The sequence below is a fragment of the Acromyrmex echinatior genome, chromosome 11 (assembly GCF_024713525.1).
Source record: "Acromyrmex echinatior isolate Ae372 chromosome 11, ASM2471352v2, whole genome shotgun sequence".
Taxonomy (NCBI): Eukaryota; Metazoa; Arthropoda; class Insecta; order Hymenoptera; family Formicidae; genus Acromyrmex; species Acromyrmex echinatior.
Genome location: NC_141862.1, coordinates 6,160,991 through 6,184,293, shown reverse-complemented (window position 1 = coordinate 6,184,293; position 23,303 = coordinate 6,160,991). Strand labels below are relative to the sequence as shown.

The 23,303-nt window shown below is 32.8% G+C and overlaps 7 protein-coding genes across 9 annotated transcripts; 3 read left to right on the top strand and 4 right to left on the bottom strand.

Annotated features, from left to right (window-relative positions):
* Positions 1 to 67: 67 nt before the first annotated feature.
* Positions 68 to 2,736, bottom strand: LOC105150357 (G-patch domain and KOW motifs-containing protein). Of its 2 annotated transcripts, none has more exons than XM_011063380.2 (5): positions 2,362 to 2,736; positions 1,808 to 2,159; positions 1,391 to 1,494; positions 945 to 1,249; positions 68 to 610 (listed from the first exon to the last, which is right to left on the bottom strand). In XM_011063380.2, exons 1-5 carry the CDS (start codon positions 2,499 to 2,501, stop codon positions 189 to 191), a joined length of 1,323 nt encoding a protein of 440 aa, XP_011061682.1. In that variant the 5' UTR covers positions 2,502 to 2,736; the 3' UTR covers positions 68 to 188. The 2 variants fall into 2 exon arrangements, with proteins under 2 accessions (XP_011061682.1, XP_087267641.1); XM_087411515.1 differs by having other exon boundaries at positions 2,325 to 2,461.
* Positions 2,737 to 3,157: 421 nt separating this feature from the next.
* On the top strand, positions 3,158 to 9,908 carry frtz (WD repeat-containing and planar cell polarity effector protein fritz). Of its 2 annotated transcripts, none has more exons than XM_087411512.1 (15): positions 3,158 to 3,443; positions 3,524 to 3,653; positions 3,737 to 3,914; positions 3,990 to 4,183; positions 4,262 to 4,362; positions 5,695 to 5,809; positions 5,945 to 6,154; positions 6,284 to 6,447; positions 6,524 to 6,628; positions 6,706 to 6,914; positions 7,021 to 7,144; positions 7,211 to 7,380; positions 7,463 to 9,318; positions 9,419 to 9,548; positions 9,654 to 9,908. In XM_087411512.1, the coding sequence occupies exons 1-15, from the start codon at positions 3,361 to 3,363 to the stop codon at positions 9,737 to 9,739; spliced, it is 3,855 nt and encodes a 1,284-aa protein (XP_087267638.1). In that variant the 5' UTR covers positions 3,158 to 3,360; the 3' UTR covers positions 9,740 to 9,908. The 2 variants fall into 2 exon arrangements, with proteins under 2 accessions (XP_087267638.1, XP_087267639.1); XM_087411513.1 differs by having other exon boundaries at positions 3,159 to 3,443; positions 9,419 to 9,509.
* LOC147908098 (protein Flattop-like) lies at positions 4,180 to 5,495 on the bottom strand. Its single transcript, XM_087411521.1, has 2 exons — positions 5,284 to 5,495; positions 4,180 to 4,633 (listed from the first exon to the last, which is right to left on the bottom strand). Exons 1-2 carry the CDS (start codon positions 5,482 to 5,484, stop codon positions 4,463 to 4,465), a joined length of 372 nt encoding a protein of 123 aa, XP_087267647.1. The 5' UTR covers positions 5,485 to 5,495; the 3' UTR covers positions 4,180 to 4,462.
* On the bottom strand, positions 9,711 to 11,063 carry mRpL48 (mitochondrial ribosomal protein L48). Its single transcript, XM_011063383.2, has 4 exons — positions 10,923 to 11,063; positions 10,695 to 10,784; positions 10,493 to 10,626; positions 9,711 to 10,412 (listed from the first exon to the last, which is right to left on the bottom strand). The coding sequence occupies exons 1-4, from the start codon at positions 10,944 to 10,946 to the stop codon at positions 10,127 to 10,129; spliced, it is 534 nt and encodes a 177-aa protein (XP_011061685.1). The 5' UTR covers positions 10,947 to 11,063; the 3' UTR covers positions 9,711 to 10,126.
* A 279-nt stretch (positions 11,064 to 11,342) lies between these two features.
* Positions 11,343 to 14,176, top strand: Cog8 (conserved oligomeric Golgi complex subunit 8). The gene is made up of 10 exons (XM_011063403.2): positions 11,343 to 11,484; positions 11,578 to 11,649; positions 11,748 to 11,872; positions 11,968 to 12,243; positions 12,337 to 12,550; positions 12,638 to 12,798; positions 12,871 to 13,146; positions 13,212 to 13,400; positions 13,470 to 13,625; positions 13,760 to 14,176. Exons 1-10 carry the CDS (start codon positions 11,430 to 11,432, stop codon positions 14,003 to 14,005), a joined length of 1,770 nt encoding a protein of 589 aa, XP_011061705.2. The 5' UTR covers positions 11,343 to 11,429; the 3' UTR covers positions 14,006 to 14,176.
* On the bottom strand, positions 14,165 to 16,671 carry CCT3 (chaperonin containing TCP1 subunit 3). The gene is made up of 4 exons (XM_011063384.2): positions 16,471 to 16,671; positions 16,301 to 16,362; positions 14,824 to 15,961; positions 14,165 to 14,724 (listed from the first exon to the last, which is right to left on the bottom strand). Exons 1-4 carry the CDS (start codon positions 16,505 to 16,507, stop codon positions 14,309 to 14,311), a joined length of 1,653 nt encoding a protein of 550 aa, XP_011061686.1. The 5' UTR covers positions 16,508 to 16,671; the 3' UTR covers positions 14,165 to 14,308.
* A 526-nt stretch (positions 16,672 to 17,197) lies between these two features.
* Positions 17,198 to 22,355, top strand: Pi3K59F (phosphatidylinositol 3-kinase 59F). The gene is made up of 10 exons (XM_011063386.2): positions 17,198 to 17,695; positions 17,950 to 18,144; positions 18,266 to 18,695; positions 18,795 to 18,890; positions 19,106 to 19,720; positions 19,817 to 20,289; positions 21,102 to 21,290; positions 21,368 to 21,543; positions 21,621 to 21,695; positions 21,785 to 22,355. The coding sequence occupies exons 1-10, from the start codon at positions 17,625 to 17,627 to the stop codon at positions 22,183 to 22,185; spliced, it is 2,721 nt and encodes a 906-aa protein (XP_011061688.2). The 5' UTR covers positions 17,198 to 17,624; the 3' UTR covers positions 22,186 to 22,355.
* Positions 22,356 to 23,303: the final 948 nt, after the last annotated feature.

Genomic DNA, 23,303 nt, shown 5'->3' with positions numbered 1-23,303 from the left:
AAATTACATTAAAGAATGTGTAAAAAAAGTACAATTATAGAAATTTGTATATCTGAATAAGATTAAATCACATAAAAAAATAAGTTTTATTTAAAAAAAGATACAAACAAAATTGTACACGTCAGTAGAGAACTTAAAATATTTATACGCTATACGTTGCGATTTTTATACAATATTATGTACACATGTTATCGTCTACTAGATGATCGAGACCTCCTATGTTTTTTGGATTTTTTTTTATCGATAGATTCAAAAGATCCCGATATTTTATCCTTTAGTTGTTCCTTATCTCTTCCTTTGTGTTTCTTGGATTTCTTTGCCCTTTTAGTCCTATCACTACTACTGGAGCGTTTTCGAGTTTTTTTATTTTTTTTCTTATTATTGCTATGTGTATCACTACTATTCTCACTATCGGATAAATTTCTTCGATGGATTTCTGATTTTCTACTTGATTTCTTCGATTTGTATTCACGTTCGTTTTTTCTGTGCTTTCTTTTCTTATCAGGTATATCTGAATCGCTGTTATCGTTATTGCTTAAATTTTCCAATGATACAGATTTTCGTTTATTTACACCTTCCTTTTTCTTATGTTCTTCATACTTAGCAGCATCTGAAATTAATTTTATCGAATACTAAAGACTAAAACTGCAATAATTTCATATAAATGAGTGAATTATGAATAGCAGGAACTTTTAAAAAGTGTCAAGTATATAATTACATATTGATTAAGTATTGATATCTACTTATAAGTATAACAGGTTTCAGCTATACAGAGAGAAATTAAAATCCTTAAAATTTTACAAATCCAAATTATAATCAATCATTAATTTAAACTTTAGTAACCTGTTTACAAATACAAACATAAAATTTCATGATTACAAAAATTTATACTTTTACAAATATTTTAAAAGTTCCTCAAGAAATAAATTGCTTTATTTACTAACTTAGAACTTTAGAATTTTTCGAGTATTCCAGCTTTGTTACTACTTGAACTATGCATTCATTCACAGAGATGGTATTTCCATTCAGTGCCATCTTAACGATTAATCTTCCTCCATCATCAAAGCCTTCTATTTGGCCATATGCATTGGACCGCTTGCCAGCAACAATTTTTATAAAACTTCCTTTTTGTATCCGTAACTCTTCCTCCTCTTTTTGAATCTTTCCATCCTGTTTTTGCAATGCTGTTTTGTCTGCACCAAGTCCCATCCCTATGGGCCTTAATTCAGGCACAATGGGTGTTACAAGCCTGTCAAGTACATAACATATAAAATGTAAAAGTAAAAACTATGTAAAAATATGAAAAAAATGAGTACTCTATCTGAAAATATATACTGAAATAAAGAAACGCAACATTCACTCATGCTCAATCTAAAAAAAAGGGTCTTACTTTGGATTTTTACCAATTCCTTCGCCAGGTTTCCATCCCATACCTCGTAACATAGCTGAACCAAAGACATTTAGCGGAATCTTTTCGTAATCTTCTAATGTACTCTATATAAAAAAGAAAATATATAAAATATTTTTGTATGTTACATGAAAATTGATCGATGAATTGAATTGATGATTAAACACATGAGTGAGAAATGACGTATTTATATAAGACGATTCTTCGTACATATTTTTTGTGAATTTATATAATTTCTAGTTTATTTTATGTTTAGCTTATTTTGTTTATTTTTATTCCAATTTTATATAATTAAAAATATGTGTATTTATATAATCTCATATTTTTATATTAGTTTATTTTTATATATCAACTTAAAATATGAATATATGATATTAATAATCATAAAGAAGTACTCACTTCTTCTGCACCCTCTAAATTCTGTCTCTTAACTAAAGATAATGTTATATCACGCAAATCATCGTTATTTTTTTCTGTCGCATTGAGATCTTCTATAATTTCTTTAACTGCCTGTTCATCCAAAGTAAGAATTTTACTTTCAATAGATGAATCTGTTTTTATCTGTATATTAGAAGGAGAAACACTCCTATCAATTGATGTTAAATCACCGTTAGATATTTGTAACTCTTCCTTGATCTTGACTTTTTGCATATCATCATTACTTGTTTTGATTTTGTTAATGATTCTGTCATGCCAGGAATTAGATTCCAATAGTGGAATAATGACAAGTTCTTCTTTTTTCTCTTCCTTCCTAAACAAACATATTTGTTATATAATAACTGTTTAATCTAATAATGAAAATAAACGTTACAACATAAAAAATTAGAATAAATAAAAGCAAACATTACAGTTGCCATTTCAAGTATTAAAAACTAATAATTAAGGTTAGATAAAAATCGAAGTTACAGATGCCTACTGTTTTGTTGCAACGAACAAATTTTTTCTCAATTTACCCGATCACTTTAATTGCCTTATCGTCTAAACATTCGATATAATCCACTTTTTTCTCCTGGTGTAGTTTTTGTTTGCTCAAAATTGGCTTTTTTACAGACTTTGCAAAACCAAAAGAAATTTTTTTACTTTCTTCAGCCATTTTCTTATAATTTATATAATCTCATAAGTTCTTTTTTCATTTCATCAGGTATATCTTCTATCAACGCACACAATAGGTTATTTTCACTTGCAATAACAAAATACAGAAAAATACACTTTTTTTTTATGGCTCCCACACACATAACCGCCTTGCGATGCGATGCGATACAAGAAGTATGCCAGTATCTAATGTGCTCTGCACACACCTTCTCAAGAAGAGCGCGGGTAGGAGAGTAAAGGCTTAAACACAATAAGCAATAGGAACAGGGAATAACAAACTGTCCAATCAGAGCTCTGATATGTAAGTTCGATAATACATCCCAGAGTTCTGATTGGACAGCTCGTTATTCTCTGTTCACTGTGTCTATTACCTATGCCTATTGTGTTTAAGCCTTAAGGGTGAAATCACACGGTGTGGAAAACGACTGCGATATAGAAATTTCCACCAACGTAAATTAACTTTAATCTTTGTTCAGCTTACTCTTCGTTTTTTTCTAGTTCTAAAGTTAGAAAAAGACGAAGAGTAAATTGAACCGAGATTAAAGTTAATCTACGTTGGTGGAAATTTCTAAAAGAATACACCAATAACAGCGAGTGCTCACTCAATTGTTGAGTTCGTTGAACGCAGCCATTGAGTACGCTAAATGCGTCCAATGGTAATCAAGATCTGTGTTCCGGTTTTAAACCGGAAGTGAAAGACATTAATGATGCCGATTATAGATAGAAGTAGATAGACTGTGAATTTTTTGGAGTCGTGCGAATGTGATTTTTCGTAATTGTTATTATTTACATACAAATTTGAGTGCTTTGTGTGATATTCTCCATGATATTTTGTACATTTAATATTAGTACATTTTATAATGTTTGCGTTAACGGGAGAAGTAAACTTTTGGACTTTTGATGACAATGTAAACATAGAGGTCACCGATTTTGGTGCATTTAAGTAAAAACATCATTTGATTCATTTTTAGATTCCACTATTACTATTACAACAATTTATTTGCTCTTGATTTTTTTTTTTAGATATCACGATAAACGTATTGATGGCACGTATGAAGAAGGCAAAAGATCATATTGTCAAGAGCGTGGAATGACTTACGTCCCAGAAAACAAAAAGGGAAATAAATTAAAACATTCTGTAAAATATTTAGAGGTATAATAAATCATTATTTTATCTTTCCTGGTGGAATTTTGTAAAGAGCATATATTATATAGAATTGTTATTATCATACCTAGGGTCAGCTCAAAGATAATTCTGTAATTTATTCTCAATGGTATGATGATTCTGTTGCACAATTAATGCTTAGCAATGGCTTATTGGTACAAATACAAGTTTGTCTCTTCAGTGGTGATGTATTAGAAATCAATTTCGACAAATATCTTGTAGGAAAGTTATCTGAACATATATCTGATGGTAATTGCCTATTATTTTTGTTACCAGAAACTATTTATATTATGCACAAAGGATAATATTTTGCTTTATTTACAGTAATTATTACCAAAAGTCATTTGGTTTGTACATACAATGATAATCTAGTGACTTTGGTATATTTTACAAAATCTAAGGCGCACATTTTTGATAAGATAAGTAAGTTAGAACCTAAATTAGTCACAACAGACTTATTTAAACCTAATGGACGCAGATTGGATAAAAAGATTGAAGTAAACAAGTCTGCTAATTTGGTAAATTGCTTCTAGACAGTTTTTTTTTAACTAAGAAAATATTACAGTTAATTTATAAGAAATAATGTGTCTTTACAGATATTAATTTGGCGAAAATCTACAATGAACGAAGTTTATCCTTGGAGTCCTGCTATGAAACAATATCATCGAGCAAACATGCATCTCTTTCAGCTCACAGGGTATGAGATCAACATAGCTATGCGACTTCTTTTATCGTTCTCATTGTTTTATGTGACATTCTTTGCGTGTATATATGTATTTTCGTTTTAACTTATCTTTTTACAGTTTGTTGATTTCCTTATTCCTGTTCTTGTTTGCGTATTTTACCCTTTTACATAAATTCTCATGTTTCTTTTTGTGCTGTTCCCATAAATCTTTTTTATATTGAGGCGTTATTGATAATTCTTTAGCAATACTTGCAGTAATTTTCTTTGGCAAATCCCATGTACCCTTTTTTTACAATATAATATTTTTGTATTATATTTTGTATTATATTTTTGTATTATCTTTGAACATTGCATATATAAATTTTAAGAGAAGAGAGAACTTGTGATAATATTGATTTAATTTAAAATAATTTAGATTCTTAAACTTTTATACTACGTACAGGTTGTCTAAAAAGAAACTAAGAAATCAAATTTTTATTCTAGAAATGGTACTAGTCACGCTATTAAGTTATAATGAACAAAATTCAATATTTTGAACATTATATTATCGATCGTGCACAGTAGCATTTGAAACGGTTCATAATGATCCTTTGCGTGGCGTGAAATGCAACAGTTGTTTCATGACCCTCATCGGAAAAAGAGCAATACGCCAGCATTAAGTTCTGCTTGAAACTAAAGAAAACTTTTACAGAGATATTTAAGTTTTTTGTTTTAGCAACTTAAATGTTTCGGTAAAAGTTTCCTTTAGGTTTCATGCAGAACTTACATAAGACTTAAGAGAACAAATGCTATTGTATATGATCGATAATATAATGTTCAAAATATTAAATTCTGCCTGTTATAACTTAATGGCACGACTAGTACTATTTCTAGAACAAAAGTTTGGTTTCTTTTTAGACAACCTGTGTTAACATAACATTAGTTTATACAAACTTTAAATGTTCCCCATGGCGATTGTCCAACTCTTTTGACATTGTCTAACATACGTCCATTATTATCCACAATAAATTTCGTAGTGACACAATGTCTGTCTGGCCAACTAGGATACCACTTAGGAACTTCCCAATTTCGCAATCTTTTTGGAGCAAATGTATCTTCCGTCCAATGGCCATGCCAGTGCTGAGACATTTTCATATAATTCTCGTGATTTTATAATTTTGATACGTATGAATTTTAATTGTACTTGTGTTTGCTATTACAATTCTTTCTATCAAGCATGGTTAGTTACGTGTCACTATGCTCGTTGCTATGTAAATCGATTACAAACACTTGTACAGTCCTTGATGTCCCTGTATGAATGTATGTACATAAACAATGAAAGGATTTGATCATTAATATTTTCAGAACAAAATTAGAATTGTTATGTTACATACGTACTGAATTTGATCCCTTGTGTATTACATTTGATGCATGCGATGACAATATTATTCATTCTGTAGAACAAAAAGTTTCACGAAAGGTAATTACATCTCATACTTCTGTATTTAATACAAATTTATTTAATATATTAAATATGCTTTCATATATTAATTAAATTTTGTATTAAAAAGAAGAAATAAGTTATGTTTGTAAATTTGGATATTGTAATATACAGGGAGAAGTTACTGTAGAATGGCGTACATATGAAGTCTCTCGGCAAAATAAATTAAAAAGGATCGCTGTGATTTCCGTACCATTGCCAACGCATACAAGTTGTGTGAGATTTTCACCTAATCAGGAACTATTACTTTTATGTTGCATTGATGGTACTATTATGATGTATGATCAGATCAAATCGACAAGCATCAGTGTAAAAGCAGCTTTTGTAAGTTTTATTAATATATAAACATACAATAACTTTTTATATATATATAAAGATATACAATATAAGTATTATGGAAAGATGCATTTTGAAAGGATTTATATGTGATTTTCTTTATTTCTTTTTCTTAAGATACCTACTTTAGCCGCTTGGCACAGCGATGGTATAATATTTGTGGTAGGTAATGATAGAGGCCAGTTTCAATATTTTGATATTACTTTAATGTGTATCAAAAGCCAGACATTAAGTGACGAGTCAATGCCAGCGAATATTCTCGACTTATCATCATATTTTAAGTACGAACAATGAAATAATTAGTCGGTAAGACATGGCCATAAAATTGGATTAATAAAATAATAATACACAACACAGGAATCAGCATGCTTTGCTGCATATGGAATGGAATAGGAAAAGTGATTCAAATCAGATACGTTATTACAACAATGGCAATTCTTTATTTTTATTACTTTTCGAACGGTAAGGACCACCATTTCTTTTATCATGCAACATGTTCGATATTGATTGGTACGTGACAATTTATTCTGTATTCTCAGAGGACCGATTGGAGTTATTAAAGTGATTGAAGGCGATACTCTCTCTGGGGATGAATTAGTCAGAAGGTATTTGTCAGAGTCTCGAGCAGAACAAGCGACTTCCTTGCTGTTGTCGATGAATTGGGATACGTATCCACGTATTTGCATGCATTCGCTTAATCAAATCTTAAACTATTTATTTAAGTTACCGTTAACAACGGAACGCGAAGGTAAAATAACATTTTGTTTTAATAATCTGATGTTTAATTAAGAGATTACTTACTAATGATTTAAAAAAATAATCTTATTCTAAAATTTATTAATCTGATCCAATAGGTCTGATACAGAATGCGTTAGGCAGTTTTCACATACCTATTAAACCAATAAGTCAAACTGTCGAAGAAGAATATGGGGATGAAGTAAGAGATTTGACAAGGAGATTTTTCCATCATTTATTAAGGTAGTGCATTATCTGATGTGAATTTAAAATTTAATTTACTCTAATCATTTTTTGTGATCTTTGTAGGTATAAGATGTTTGAAAAGGCTTTTCGTCTAGCTATTGATCTAAATGATCACGATCTTTTTATGGACATACATTTCTATGCTACGGTTTTGAATGACATGGAACTGGCAACTGCAGCCAAAGAAAAAGCTGAGAGTATTCTAAGCAGATCGAACAGTTGCAGTGGTTCACGTAAGAATTGACAATCTTTGGAAAAGGACTTTTAAAGACTTTAATATACCTTGTATCTATTTAAATAAATAAATTTTTATAGATTCCACATGTTCGAGAACATCATGTTCTATATGTTCCGATTCAAGTAATGAGAAGGAAGAGGAGGAAGAGGAGGAGAAGAATGTGGAAGTAGAGGAGGAAGAAGAGGAGGAGGAAGAGGAGGACGAGAAGGAAGAAGAGGATGAGGAACAGGAGGAGGAGGAGGAAGATGAAGAAGAAGAGGAAGAGGAAGAAGAGGAGAAGGAGGAAGAGGAGGAGCAAGAAGAGGAGAAAGAGCAGATAGAAGCAACATATAGTGAAGAGAGCGAAGATTCTCAAAAAGAAAAACGACTTCATCTGAAACGATCGCGAAAGTATCGTTACAGAAAAGCTTCCAGTTCAAATCAAATCCCACCCTTACCAGTTATCCATCCTCATCATACCGCAAAGAACTCACTTTGTGCCTCATATAATAATATTCCGTCCACTATTAAGACTGACTACATCTTAATACCTTCGTCCTTTGACACTTCTAATAACATTTTAACAACTTCGTTTAATCATTCTTCGCACATTTCAAGTCCATTTTTATCATCAACTTCTTTTAATAAATCATTATACAGTACACACTCAAATTTTACACCGATTAGCGCGGCGAATGTCATTAATAGTTCTCAAGTATTTAATAATGCATCAGACGACTTGATGACTACGTCATTCGGCAGTATTTCTTTCAATGAATCAGACGTAATAGTGAATGATCAGTCTAGCAATAATTTTGACGAGAGATCGTACGAACAATCATTACTTAATGAGATATCATATTCTTTTAGTAGTTCCACTACTAACGTAATAACGACTTGCGCGCAAGACGATAGCTTTATCTCTACTCCTTTCAATAAGCCAATATATGAATCGGAAGACATTCATTCTAATAATTATTTGACGAGTTGTTTAAACGTCATTGATAATAATGTTATGTCAACGTCATTCGGTACTCGAATTGCTAACACTCCTATCTCGCATAGTAACTCTGTCAATGCACTAATAGCGAACAATAACTCTGAAACAACTTTTATGTTACGAGGTATGAAATCTTCAAAGATATCTGATAAATCATTAACTAAAACTCTTATCGATAATACTCATACAACGGATCAATTGCCTCTTTCGAATAATACTTGTAACAATCTGATGTCTACTTCGTTTAATAATCTTGAAGGATATACAACTCTTGAAAGTAACGACATTACATTTCCTAACACGTTTAATAATGTCAATGATCAAGCCGTTAAATTACAACATCCTATAATGGAAGAAAAAGAAACAAACATCACTGTTCCATCACCACCTTCTCTGATAAATTCTTTCTCTAATTGCCTTCATGATTTACCTAGAAAAAATTATCTTTTGTCTAGAAACACTCAAGGTTTGTCAAATATTAAAGAATTGGAGAAATTTACATCGAATAAAACCCATATGCCGTTGTGCATTTTACAAAAACAGAATTCCACAACATCTAATGTACCTGAAAATCAGAAAACATCTCTATCTTTCAAAACATATAGATACAATTATGATCTAGATTACATACCGTTTCAGGGTTCTCGCGACGATACAGATTTACAACTTTCACAAACAGTTAACAAATTTTCCTCGCAAGACTTTCATCCTAATTACAATATACAACATGGATTATTTGAGAATAGACACTTATCGAGGTCTTCCCAAACCGTTAATAGAGAAACTAAAATGTTTTCTAATGTACCACCTCTGCCTGTAATTAATACGTCTATCGCTAATTCAAAGATTTGCTCTACGTGTCCATCGTTTACCGATATATCAAGTTCTCTTTCTAACGAAAAGCCAAAAGTGAAATTTTCAGACACTGTTACTCATATACTAGTACCTGGCACAGTAAGTAGTTTTAAAAATATATGTGCATGTGTATGTATGTATATATATATATATATATATATATATATATATATATATACATATAAAATTTTTCTTGCAGACTCAAGTATACAAACAGAAACGATCTACTACACAAACACGTATAACGGATCCTAAACGTGAACTAGCTGAAAGTCTTCCACTTTGTCTGGGTAATGAAGATTACCTTAAAGATTTTCAACCATTGTGTAGTAAGCATTTTACATTAGTACATCTATTTTGTATATGTAAGAAGCTTTACAACACAATTGTGAACAACACGACTTTGTCTAATATTAATTTTTGACATTTTACAGAAGATAATGCTGATGAAAAAATAAAAGAACCTCCGAAGACTGATGACAGTACAAAGATTAAAGTTGTGCATTTTGGTTTATTGTAAACAAATATCTTAAAAGAAATATGTATCATGCGCGAGCATAAACAGGAAGATAGCGCCAGAAGAATAATAAACAAAAAATAGGTCCGACATTATTTATAATAAAAAATAATTGGAGGAACCCGGACTCCTCCAAATTTAATCTAATTTTAATTTAGAGTCAAGATAATAAGAATATTGTGAAGTAGTTATAAATTTTTTGTATATATTGTATAACTTTCTCATGGAAAAGTTAGTAAGAACTTTTCTTCATTAATCTTGTGTATAATTTTCTCAAATTTTTACTATTTAAAAAATTTACATGCTTGGAAAGAGATGCTATTTTTGTAAGAATATGTACAAGTATTATTTGCACTTACAAATAATATATTAATCGCAAACAACATATATTTAAGTTTTATTCTTTAATGTATCTAGCGATAATTTCAAATCAATCAATTCTTTGTCTGGTATATATCGCTTCTCTTCTAGTGAGGGGTCATAAATGTTTATATTTAAAGTAACACCTTGTGGTAAAGCTGCCTCCAATGCTCTGATTAATACTGAGCATTTTATAGACGATACTTCTGACATTTGTATATTTCTTTCATAAATTTTGAGATAATACTTGGACACAATTGTTGTCGTTCCAGTTTTATACTTCTGAATCGTGAATTCTTGAGGTGGTAATGGCCAGCTGAACAGAAGAATATGGATTGTATTAAAAATTGAAAAGTGAAAATTCAGAAAATTAAGAAAAATTTAATGCAAATTTACCCGTTGTCTATGTCGATTTGTACGACATTCGCTAATTTGTGTATGAAAGATTGATAACATTCGAGCACAGGATAATCATAACCTTTAATTTGTACATTTATCGTAGGTAAAAGCGGAAATTTTGATTTTCCTGTCTGTAAAAATCGAAAAATTAACAAAACGTGTTATGTATACTTCAAATACTCAAAAATTTAAATCTAACCTCTAAATAATCTGGCTCGTACAGACTTCCAGTGTAAAATTTTGCCGATGAAGTTTTTGTTGCGAGTAAACGTTGCCTAATCATTACAATCTGGAATAAAAGCAATCATTAAACAACTCAATTGTGCGTAATAAGATAGATAAATGTTCAATAATGTATATGTATGTCTTTTACAAGTTGTCTCACTTGTATGTGAAAATTATATATAAGTCGATCGCAAAAATATACCTGTTTGATCAGATTTAAAGCCATTTCCCGTGCAATAAAATAATTAGACTAATGATTTTCAGAAAACTTTTAATTCATAAATTAAATTGAATTCAGTCGTCGAATTGTCACGCCGACTTTTGATAAATTTCCTCCAGTCGACAGTCGATCAGCTGATTGCTCATGCTTAGTGCTTACAGGCTTTCTTTAACGGCTAAAGATGACGTTTGCGATTCTGCGACGTGTCATTGCATTGAGAACTTTCGTAATAAAATTTTTATAATCGCGCAAAGTTTAATCGAAATATAAAGGAATTATTTTTTATAATTTAAATCGATAAAAATCTTTTACAATAATAACGTAAGGAGCCATTGAATTACATATTTGCACATTGTTGGCATACTGAAATCGAAGAAAAGTATCTTGCTGATGCTATTTGCCACTTGTCTCAACAATTCGCTGAAAAATAATATTTTATATTAACACAAATGCTTTAACAATCGATATTATACATTTGTTAAAAGGATCATGGATATTGAAACAGAGAATGTGATAAATCTGATATTTCCGGAAGGTATCTCAGGTAAGATTAATTATTATTTGGAAATTAATTTGTTTTAATGCATTATTGCTTTTTATGGTACATTTGTATCATTTTATGCAACTACGATTTCAGAATCTTGGAAAGAAAATCCCAATTTTTATCAGTATCTCTCAAAACTTGGAGGCTTTGATGTAGATCAGCTAAGTACGAATACTTTTATTATCCAGCTTATCTATTTAAATTTTGCTTTATACATCAATAAGATACAGATTTATCCTGCCTTGCCTTTGAAAAATTTTTAGGTAAAGAACCTGATCATTTGTCTGATGAGAAAAACGCAGTGCTTCAAACTACACAGAAATTAGTCTTTGCAAATTATAAAACTTTTATTCAGACAGCAGAAAGCTCACGAGAGATACTCAATCATGTAATTTCAAAAAATATAAAGTTAAAGTATATATATATATATATATATAGAGATCTGTGAAAAGAGATTAACAAATTGTATTGTTTCACTTTTAGTTCAATGAGACCGAAAATCGTCTTGACAAACTTGTACAAAAGATCCCAGAATTTGTAAAGAAATGCCAATCGTTTTGCGATACTTCAAAAGATATTAATGCACATCGAAGATTAAATAGTTTAACGCTAACGCGAAATGCAGAACTACTTGAAATTCTTGAAATGCCCCAATTAATGGAATCGTGTCTGAGAAGCAACCAATATAATGAAGCATTGGAATTGTCTCAATATGCTCGTCAATTGGGAATGAAGCATGGGGATATTCCTATTATCTCGGTACAAGCTTAGCAATCTTTCGTAACGCATGTTTTCTTTAGTATCATATTTATGTTTTATTTTATTTTTGCTTTATTTTTATTAATATTTCAGTCTATAGTAGCAGAGATCGAAAGCAGCTGGTCGGGTATGGTAGGACAAGTAGTTGGCTCTCTGAGAGGAGATTTACCGCTTCCGAGATGTCTTCAACTTGTCGGTTTGTTGCGGTCTATGGATGCATTTACAGAATCAGAACTTCGTATAAAATTCCTTCAAGCGAGAGATAGCTGGCTCCAAGGCTTGCTGAATGCAATACCGAAGGAAGATCGTAAGAGAGCTTCTTATTTAAATTATACAATACGAAAGTTAAATTGATTAAACTGATAAGAAAATTACATTTTACTATATGTTGTAGCTAATCTTCATATGGCCAAAACAATAGAATTATCCAGGATACATTTATTTAATATAATAACTCAGTACAAAGCTATGTTTAACGATGATGAATTAATAATTCCCGGCCGCGACTTGACATTAAATGAATCTGCGATATTTTATCATTGGTTGGAGGAAAAGGTAGATTTGTATAACACACACAAGTATAACGTAAACGGAAATGTGATTAAAGTTTGTTTTTTCTTTTTCTAGATAACGCAATTTCTTGCTACGCTAGAGCAAGACTTACCAGGCGTAACGTCTATAGATACCATTTTAGGTCAGTGTACATACTTTGGATTATCATTTGGTCGAGTAGGCGTCGATTTCACTGGTCGAATGTCGGATATATTTGTACGAGTTATCGGTGAAAGGTTTGAACAGAACGTTCGTAGAACAACTCGAAAGTTCGAAAAAGATATGGAAACATTTACATTGATTAACAAAACTCAACGACTTGATGTAAAAACGGAGTCTTGTATTCATTCTGTAAGTATAAAATAATATCTTTTAAAGTTTACCACATTAATTTATCATTGTAAACTGTTTCATAGGAAAATCCGCCTGAACAATTGGCAGAATTTTATCCTCTGGCCGAATACTGCAACGGGATAATAACTGCGTTCAATGAATTGAGACTCTGTGCACCAGTGGCACTCTCCACTTTATGCACAAAATTGCTACAAGAGTCGTTGCATAATGTGGCGAGAGCTATGCTGGTATTTTACAAGCAAGAACAGCAAGTAAGTTTGCATTGTCATGTAATTTTTATTCACAAGTATAAATCTTCTATTTTATCAAATTATTCGTAGGCATTTGCTGCCGCGGAACGGGAAAACATGATTAAGTTTACAGAATGTTTAAGCGAACAATTAATACCTTATATACAGTATTGCATACATGCAATTTTTCCACCTGCCCAAATTGCAACTCATTTAGGGGTATCAGTCAGTGTATTGCAGAAAGAGGTATGAATCCTTAAATGGCATAAGGCGAATATATATATAAATATATAAATATATATATATATATATATATATATATATATATATATATGTGTGTGTGTGTGTGTATGTGTGTAATGACGTAAAATAAATTACAGGAGATCACATATTTAAATAAGCGAATTATAGTAGAACCTGTGGCTGTACTATTACCTATTAGAAAAGATTGTTTGGCTTCCAAATCGTGTACATCTAATATACAGCCATTAACATCACATAATGTAAGGAATCCTTCCATCGCGTCTCTACCAATAGAAACGATAGATTCAAACTTGAGGAAGACTACAGTGATAGAAACAGAAAAATCAAAAGAAAACGAAGTTACTCAACAAGGAACGATATAAAAGTGTGATATGCGAAGTTCGCAGAATTTTAGCGATGATGTAGAGTATTGTACAATATACTTGATGTGTAAGGAAGTATTTAATTATATAAAGTTGGACACTTGCTTACTATTCTATATACATATATGTATATATCTCAAGGTAATGTAAATAAAAAGATTTTTACGATTATCAGGGCGCGCTTGTCTTTATTTTTTGAAAATGCATACAGGAGATAAAAATTTGACAAACAGCGAAAGTGCAAAATAATTGAATCTTAAAGTAAATATAAAGCAATTAGGCTTCAATAGATATCGAAAATATTTATTCTTTCATACACTCCTCCGTAACTTGACTCGGTTGCCCAGTTTCATTCTCATTTTTCTTCTTTTTACTTCCGGAAACAATGTCATCTATTCTCAATAACAGGATAGCAGTCTCGATCGCCGTTTTATACGTTTGTAATTTTACAGACAATGGTTCCCATATACCGCGTTCCTTCATGTCGACCAATTTTCCCGTTTCTCCATCAATGCCCCAAGTAGTTCCTTCTGTTGCATGTTTAGCGCGCAACGCTGTTAGAGTCCTGATAGTATTTGCACCACAATTCTGCGCTAGCGTCCTGGGAATGATCTCCAAGGCTTGTGCGATCGCCTTGTATGGCCATTGTTCCACACCTGCAAGTCCTGCCGCCTTTTCTGTTAAGAGTCGAGATACTGCCATTTCCACTGCTCCACCACCTATTGGGGGGGGGGGGGGGAGAGAAGGAAAAAGAACAAAATATAAAATATGTAATAAACCATTCTGACAAAAAAAAAATTATGACTAATCTTACGCACCTGGTACGAGCTTTGGATCGACAAGAAGATTTCTGGCAACATGCAACGCATCTTGCAAATTTCTCTCAGTCTCATTCAAGATATCTTTGCTAGCACCTCTCAGAATGATTGTACAAGCTTTAGGATCTTTGCATTCTGTGATAAAACAGAAATAATCATCACCGAGTTTCTTGATTTCAAAAAGACCAGCACCCGTCCCAACATCCTCTTCCTTGAGTTCTTCGGTGCGATTGACGACGGTAGCACCACAAGCGCGAGCAATTCTGTTAATGTCACTCTTTCGTAGCCTGCGTATCGCGGATATGCCGGCTTTCACAAGGTAATGCTGAGCAAGATCCGATATGCCTTTCTCTGTTATCACGACATCCGGTTTCACTGAAATAACATCCTCGCATACTTTTTTCACATACTCCTCCTCTAGTTCCAAAATCTTTGTGAAATCAACATCCTTCATTATTTCTATATTCGTCTGAGATTCGCCCTTCTTATATTCCAATGGACAATCCAGCAGTACTATTCTCGGATCTTTAATGTAACGTCTCATTTTTGGATGTGTCACATCCTTATTGATCATCACACCCTTGAGAACAGTACTGTCCTCTATCGTACCACCGGGTATCTTCTCTACCTTGGCATAACGTTTAATGTCGATCTCTCTTCTGCCATTCTCCTCGAGCATCACGGTATGAACAGCATCCAAAGCGATTTGACAGGCCAATTCGGACCAACGTCTGATAAATTTAGTACCTGTACAGGAATTTATCACTTGGACTAGTTTACTTTTGTCATTGCAATCTAAATCGATGCTGACTTTTTCATTAAGAATTATGACCATATCTTCCAAAGCCTGACGATACGCTCTTATGATGACAGTAGGATGCATGTTTTGTTCCAAGAATGGTTCGGCGGTAGCCAAGATCTCGCCTGACAGAACAATCACCGAAGTGGTACCATCCCCTACCTCTTCATCCTGAGTCCTGGCAATTTCTATCATAGACTTTCCAGCAGGATGCTGCACAGTGATTTCGCGCAAAATCGCATTACCATCATTTGTCATTACGATGCCACCCATTGGATCCATAAGCATCTTCAACATGGCTTGAGGACCCAAACATGTTCTAATGACGTCGGCAATTGCCTATATATAAAACAAGAAAAATTTGTTATATTAATTCACTATATTTGAAAGTCACGCCAAACGCCAATGTTTAATTAGATTATAGATTGTTCATAAAGAAAATAATGTTTTTTTTATCGAATTAATTTGCATGGTTTTCGAATTATCATATTTAAGTTGATACGCGATATGAAAATCAATGCGAGCAGATCATACTCAAATTGATTTAGAATCTTTGTGACTCTTCAGAAAGTCACACGTGGGCGTGCACCTCGTAAAAATTGCAAGGAATGCCTTATAAGGAATGCAATACATTGCTGACACACACACATATATAGATTATTAGACATACGTTCTCACCTTGCCCGCTTGGATATTCTCTCTCTGTACTTTTCTACCGGTGTCGCGCTTCGTGTTCTGACCTGCAATAATTAAAATGTTCGACATGGTTAGATTGGTTAGAAGCGACAGATACACGCGAGTTGCTGAACTACTCCTAAACAAATGACAGACGAAAGATTTGAACTTACTGAGAACTACAATTGGTGCCGAACCCGGTCCAAACATTGTATTTTTCCTTTATTATTGTTTTTTTCTTTGTCACTACACCGATCGGTGTATAATATAAACTTTTCCTGAAAAGGATTGTGAAAGAAGAGGAACGCTGACGGTTAATTACTATCGCAAAGGCTAAAAATGTGAAGCTATGAGAGAGCTACAACTATCAAGCAAGAAACGCAAAGTTCTAAGCATGAATAACAAACGTTTGATAGAGTTGCAATTATGAGAACGCTACACCGATAAAACAGTTAACAATGAATGACGGTAGTGCAATAACTGTACCTCTGCAGATGGTAACTGATGAGAAACACTTATGCAGGGTGAATTAAAGTCGTTGGACTAACTTTTTATCCTGTAAGAAAATTATTGATTTTATACCTAATTGAAACGTGTGCAGTCAATTTTCTTATATGCCCGTTTCTACCAATGCAGTTGAACTTTAATCTCGGTTCAACTAACTCTTCATCTTTTTCTAGTTTTAAGAATAAGAAAAAGATAAAGAATAAATTGAACCGAGATTAAAGTTAATCTGCGTTGGTGAAAACGGGCTATAAGATAAAAAGCTGGTTCAACGACCCTGATTCACCCTGTATACCACTGTAGTGATATATGTAAGTAGTTTTATCCCTCAAGTTCAGAGGCGCTAGTGTCTAATTTTTAATATGACCCCTATTTTGTCTCAGACTGCGTTCGGTTTGAATGCTTTCAGCACTTCTATCTTTGTTTCATATCTAATAAACGATAAAGATAGAATGATGTTTAAAGCGCGTAAATGATCAAATCAAATGGATGCAGCCTCAGTAGTACGATATTCAGTTGATATAAATCAGTGGTGTAAATTGGTGTAAATTTCATATTGATTGGATCACTTGGATTGATTTGGATTAGATGGTGCACTACATGCAGTATGAGATGATTTAGTTTTCGTCCATCAGTAATACATGTATATATTGACAATATTTAGACGCATTGGTTAATTATGTACATAAGTATTTGTATTTATAAAATTGATGCCTACCAATATGCTAACCAATATGAATCGCAACAGTATGAACTAGTGTGATACATAGTCTCGAAGATGGATACGTGATTGATTTTTGAATATAATTCACGAATTAATACGATGGAGAATACGAACGATAAATTTTTTTATGTTTATAGTTCTTCGTTAGATACAAGAATACAAGTCAAGATGTAAGTATATCTCACATCTGCACTACTGTATCATCTGAACTGAGGTTGTCACATGATATAAGTATCTTATGACATTCCGTCTGTATGATGAAAGACTTTAATTATACTAGCGTGAAATAATCGGATTAGAGTAATTAACATACATAAATACATGTTGAAACATTCGGTCATTATCTCTAATGTAGATTGCATACGTCAATTGGTAATCTTTAGACATATGTCACCAGGTATATTCTATTTGTTATTTTATACAGAGGTACATTAGAGGGCAAGAGACATAGACCGGAATACGACGAGCTACTTTTAGATCCTTTACTCAAATATTCGGGTTTGTACGAGAGTGGTGGGATTCGTGGAGATCTAGCTGCATCTTTGCAGGTATGGGCTGGTGGTAGACCTTTGGCCCTGCCTGTACATACAGCCTACAAACACTTTACTACACGCTGGAAGTATGTTGCATTTTGCATTTGTATTATACCATCTCTTTACTCTAGTATCAACATCTTTTATTTTATATATATATATATATATATATATATATCATTGAGACGATGTATTTTTCATATCCAGCTGGAATCAATGGGTCTATCTACCAATTTCCTATACGGATTTGCCACGCGACGCCCAGCTATGTATAACCTTGTATGACTGTGCAGGACCTGGTAGACAGCTTCCAGTAGGTGGTACGACTATATCATTATTTGGTAAGCATGGAGTGTATCGACAGGGCATGCTCGATCTTAGAGTATGGCCTGGAATAGAAGCCGATGGTAGTATTCCAACAAGTACCCCAGGGAAAGCCAGAGATCATGGGAAAGAACAGATGCAACGGCTTGCAAAACTGGTTAAAAAGCACAGAAATGGGCAAATAAACAAAATTGATTGGCTGGATAGATTAACTTTCAGAGAGATTGAATTAATCAATGAGAGGGAGAAAAGAGCGTCAGAATATTTGTACTTGATGATAGAATTTCCAGAAATAATGATGGACGGTATACCGGTACGTATGTATACGTGGAATTGTAAATAGATGTATATATATAATTTTTTTATGCGTATAAAGAATTAATAATAATATATTCATTTTATTCTATTACAGTATTCAATTGTATATTATGAAAAAGATGGTGATGAGGTTTTTCAACATAGATTACAGCCAGACGTTGTGACACTTCCTGACTATGAAATTTTACAAGTAAGATTTTACAAAAGAAAATGGCGATATACATGCCTCCAATTATATTAGGCGTTGGAATTAATTCGTAGCGTTTTTTAATGAAAGAATGTTATTTATTTCACATGAGCATTAAAAAATACATTAATGAAAGTACTTCCCATCACTTGTAAAACGCTACGAATTAATTCCAACACCTAATATTTTGAAAATATAAAGATAAAATTTTTGTTCAGGAGAATCTTGTGGAAGCAAAACATCATAAATTGGCGCGCAGTTTACGTAGCGGTGGCAATACTCGCGAATTAAAACCTACCTCGACTGTACGGGATGCTTTGAATACGATATTGGGATATCCCCCGACAACCGCACTTACTACTGAGGAACAAGATTTAATTTGGAAATATAGATTTTACTTGTCTAGTCAGAAGAAAGCGTTGACCAAGTTTGTTAAATGCGTTAACTGGAAAGTAGCCGGTGAGGAACGCCAGGCTCTGGAAATGCTAGCTTTATGGGCTCCACCGGATTCCGAGGATGCCTTAGAATTATTAGGACCCGCGTTTACTCATCCGGCTATTAGGAGATATGCGATTAGCAGGCTTAATCAAGCTCCTGATGATGATTTAATGTTGTACTTGTTGCAATTGGTACAAGCGTTAAAGTATGAAGACTTTAAAAGCATTAAGATTGCTTATCAAGCGATGTTGAAAGAGAAGGAAGAAAGAGTAGAATCGAAAAATTGGAGCACTGAAAAACTTGAGAGAAGTGAAAGATTGGAAAGGACGGAGAAAACTGACAAATTAGATAAGGATATAAGAAGCAGCGATTCTACATCTACCCCGGTTACAACTGTGAGTTAATGACTCTCTTTAGAATATATGTGTATATTATGTTATTATCCGTTTCGTTACGTAATTAGTTTTATATTTATTTACCTTTATTTACAGTCTAGTGAATCGGAGAGTCAACTATCAACAAGCCAAGAACCGCTTATGGATCTAGCATCGTTTTTAATTACTCGCGCTTGTCAAAATTCAATGCTGGCTAATTATTTCTATTGGTATCTCTCTATCGAGTGCGAGGATCAGATTGATCCTGCGATAAGTGCTAAGCAAGATACGCGAGTTAGGGAAATGTACGTTACCGTAATGAAAATGTTTTCCATGATGTTAGCGCAGGGAAATACCATCTGGCAAAAAAGAAGAGCATTCCTCTTACGACAGAAGGTGTTCATTGATCAATTGGTATTTCTGGTAAAAGCAGTGGCGCGAGAAAGTGGAAATCGGAAGAAAAAAACTGATCGATTAAGAACGTTACTCACTGATCCAGATCCAGCGTTCAAGATTAATTTCTCGAATTTCGAGCCGATACCTTTCCCTTTGGATCCTGAAATTTGTATCAAAGGAATTATGCCGGAAAAGTACACATTCAAGTTGTTTGACTATCGCGGTATATTACTAATGTTCATATATTAGGTGTTGGAATTAATTCGTAGCGTTTTTAATGAAAGAATGTTATTTATTTCACATGAGCATTAAAAAATACATTAATGAAAGTACTTCCCATCACTTGTAAAACGCTACGAATTAATTCCAACACCTAATATATATATATATATATATATATATATATATATATATATATATGAACATTAGTGTATGTATATGTGTGTGTATATATATATATATATATATATATATATATATATATATATATATATATATATATATGGGTCATCTAAAAAGTATCCGCGGTACTTTGTCACTAGATATATGACCATCAACACACATCTAGTGACAAAAAGCCGCGGATACTTTTTAGATGACCCAATAATATACATATAATACACACACACACACACACACACACACACACACACACACACACACACACACATGTATATATACACAAGGTGAATCAGAGTCGTTGAACCAACTGTTTACCCTATGAGAAAATTATTGACTTCATACCTATTGGATTATAACGTGCATGCAGTCGATAATTTTCTCATAGGGTAAACAGCTGGTTCAACGACTCTGCAGCTGATTCACCCTGTGTGTGTGTGTGCGCGCGCGTGTGTGTGTGTATATTGGGTCATCTAAAAAGTATCCGCGGTTTTTTGTCACTAGATGGTGTTAATGGTCAACACATCTAGTGACAAAAAACCGCGGATACTTTTTAGATGACCCAATATATATTACAATTGTAATGTTTACTTTATTAATTTTATAGAGCAAGTCTTTTCAAGTCTGCGCTCATGCCATCGAAACTCACATTTTTGACGACAGATAATACCGAATATATTGCCATTTTTAAACATGGAGATGATTTACGACAAGATCAATTAATTTTACAAACGATAGCACTTATGGATAAATTATTAAGAAGGGAGAATTTGGACTTGAAACTAACTCCGTATAGGTAAAAACTTATTGTTATGTAAATGAGTGATATTACATAAGATTGTTAATAACTAATGATTCGATCACATTATTCAGAGTACTTGCAACAAGTACCAAGCATGGTTTTGTACAGTTTATCGAATCTACAACGGTGGCGGAAGTTTTAGCTAGCGAAGGCTCAATATTGAATTTCTTTCGGAAGCACCATCCTTCTGAAACTGGACCTTACGGGGTAGTACCTGAAGTCATGGACACCTACGTTCGCAGTTGTGGTAAGCATCATTCATACAACTTTACGAAAAACGAATGCATGTACATTATTTAAATGTTACTCATTAAAATTATGCAGCTGGTTATTGTATAATTACGTATGTATTGGGTGTCGGCGATCGTCATTTGGATAATCTGCTTCTTACAGCATCAGGTATGCATATTCTTCAACGATTTTGTTAAAGAGATTGTTTCTCTAACAAAATTAATATACGCAAGTATGCAATATTTTTTAATTTACAGGCAAACTCTTTCACATCGATTTTGGCTATATTTTGGGTAGAGATCCAAAACCTTTGCCCCCTCCAATGAAGCTCAGTAAGGAAATGGTCGAAGCTATGGGCGGAATCGGTTCCGAACATTATCATGAATTCCGAAAGCAATGTTACACGGCATTCCTACATTTGCGTAGACATGCCAATCTAATATTGAATCTGTTCTCGCTGATGGTAGACGCCAGTGTGCCCGATATCGCCCTGGAACCGGATAAAGCTGTGAAAAAGGTCCAGGATAAATTGCGATTAGATTTGAGCGACGAAGAGGCTGTGCATTATGTGCACACTCTTTTAGATTTGTCGGTTACCGCAGTGATGGCTGTACTAGTAGAACAACTCCACAAATTTGCGCAATATTGGAGAAAGTAATAAGATGAAATCAACGTACAGTAAAATCATACAAATTGTGTTCCTTTCTAAAACGATAGATTATGTACTGTTATATTGTATATAAAACGACCACAGTGTGTTTGTAATATATTAATATAATTTATTGTATTTTGGGAGTATTTTAGGTAATAAATCTTTGATATGAATGATTTTCTCTTGCCCGATATTTTTCCAACGAGTTCAATAATGATTTGGTATCTTTGTGAGCACTCTGACTGCGTATAATTATTAGGTTCAAATGTACATACAATATAATTACGAAATGTGGATGAATTTACAAAAAACTATATATATGCACACACACACACACACACACACACACACACACACAAATATAAAACATGTTTCATCAAAATTTTAATGAACGTGCCTAAATCATAAACATATACTATTTTTTGTATTATCACGAAATGTAACTTACCTACCGTGATAAGATGTCAGTGGCGGAAAAGCAACAAAACATATTCATTGCACGTGTAATCAGTTATGTAAATACTCGTATATTTATTTTATTTTTAATTACAAGTGTATGTGGGGCACACAATAGAAATAAATGTAAATAGATAATATTGTTAGTGTTGAAAATATCAGATTGTTATCGACATGTGAAACGCAGAGGAGAGCTACTTAACTCGTATCACTTTATACTATTTATGAATTTAATAAAATCAACAAATACATATACATATTTTATCTTATACATCAGATAGGTTCTTTTTCGTTTTTCAATAGAAAAAATGTAACTTTAATTTCCCATTTTGCAGCGTATTATATGTTTCTGTAAATATACACGATTTTCACATAATTTTTTTGATATATACGTACACACGTATATACATACATATCAAAAAAGAAAAAGTTAATTATAGAACATTAACAATTCAGTCCGTTCTTGAAGATTTTTTTCTTATATATTGCGATATCATATCAAGCTGTTTGACATTTTGAGAATACACACATTTATCTCCAATATCAACACAATATGTACACGCGTGACCATAATTAAAAATGCCACGAGAAATAAAAACATTGATTTATTTTTGATATAACGTGAGACTATAATAAAGAATATAATTTTTCTTATGATATTTTAGTAA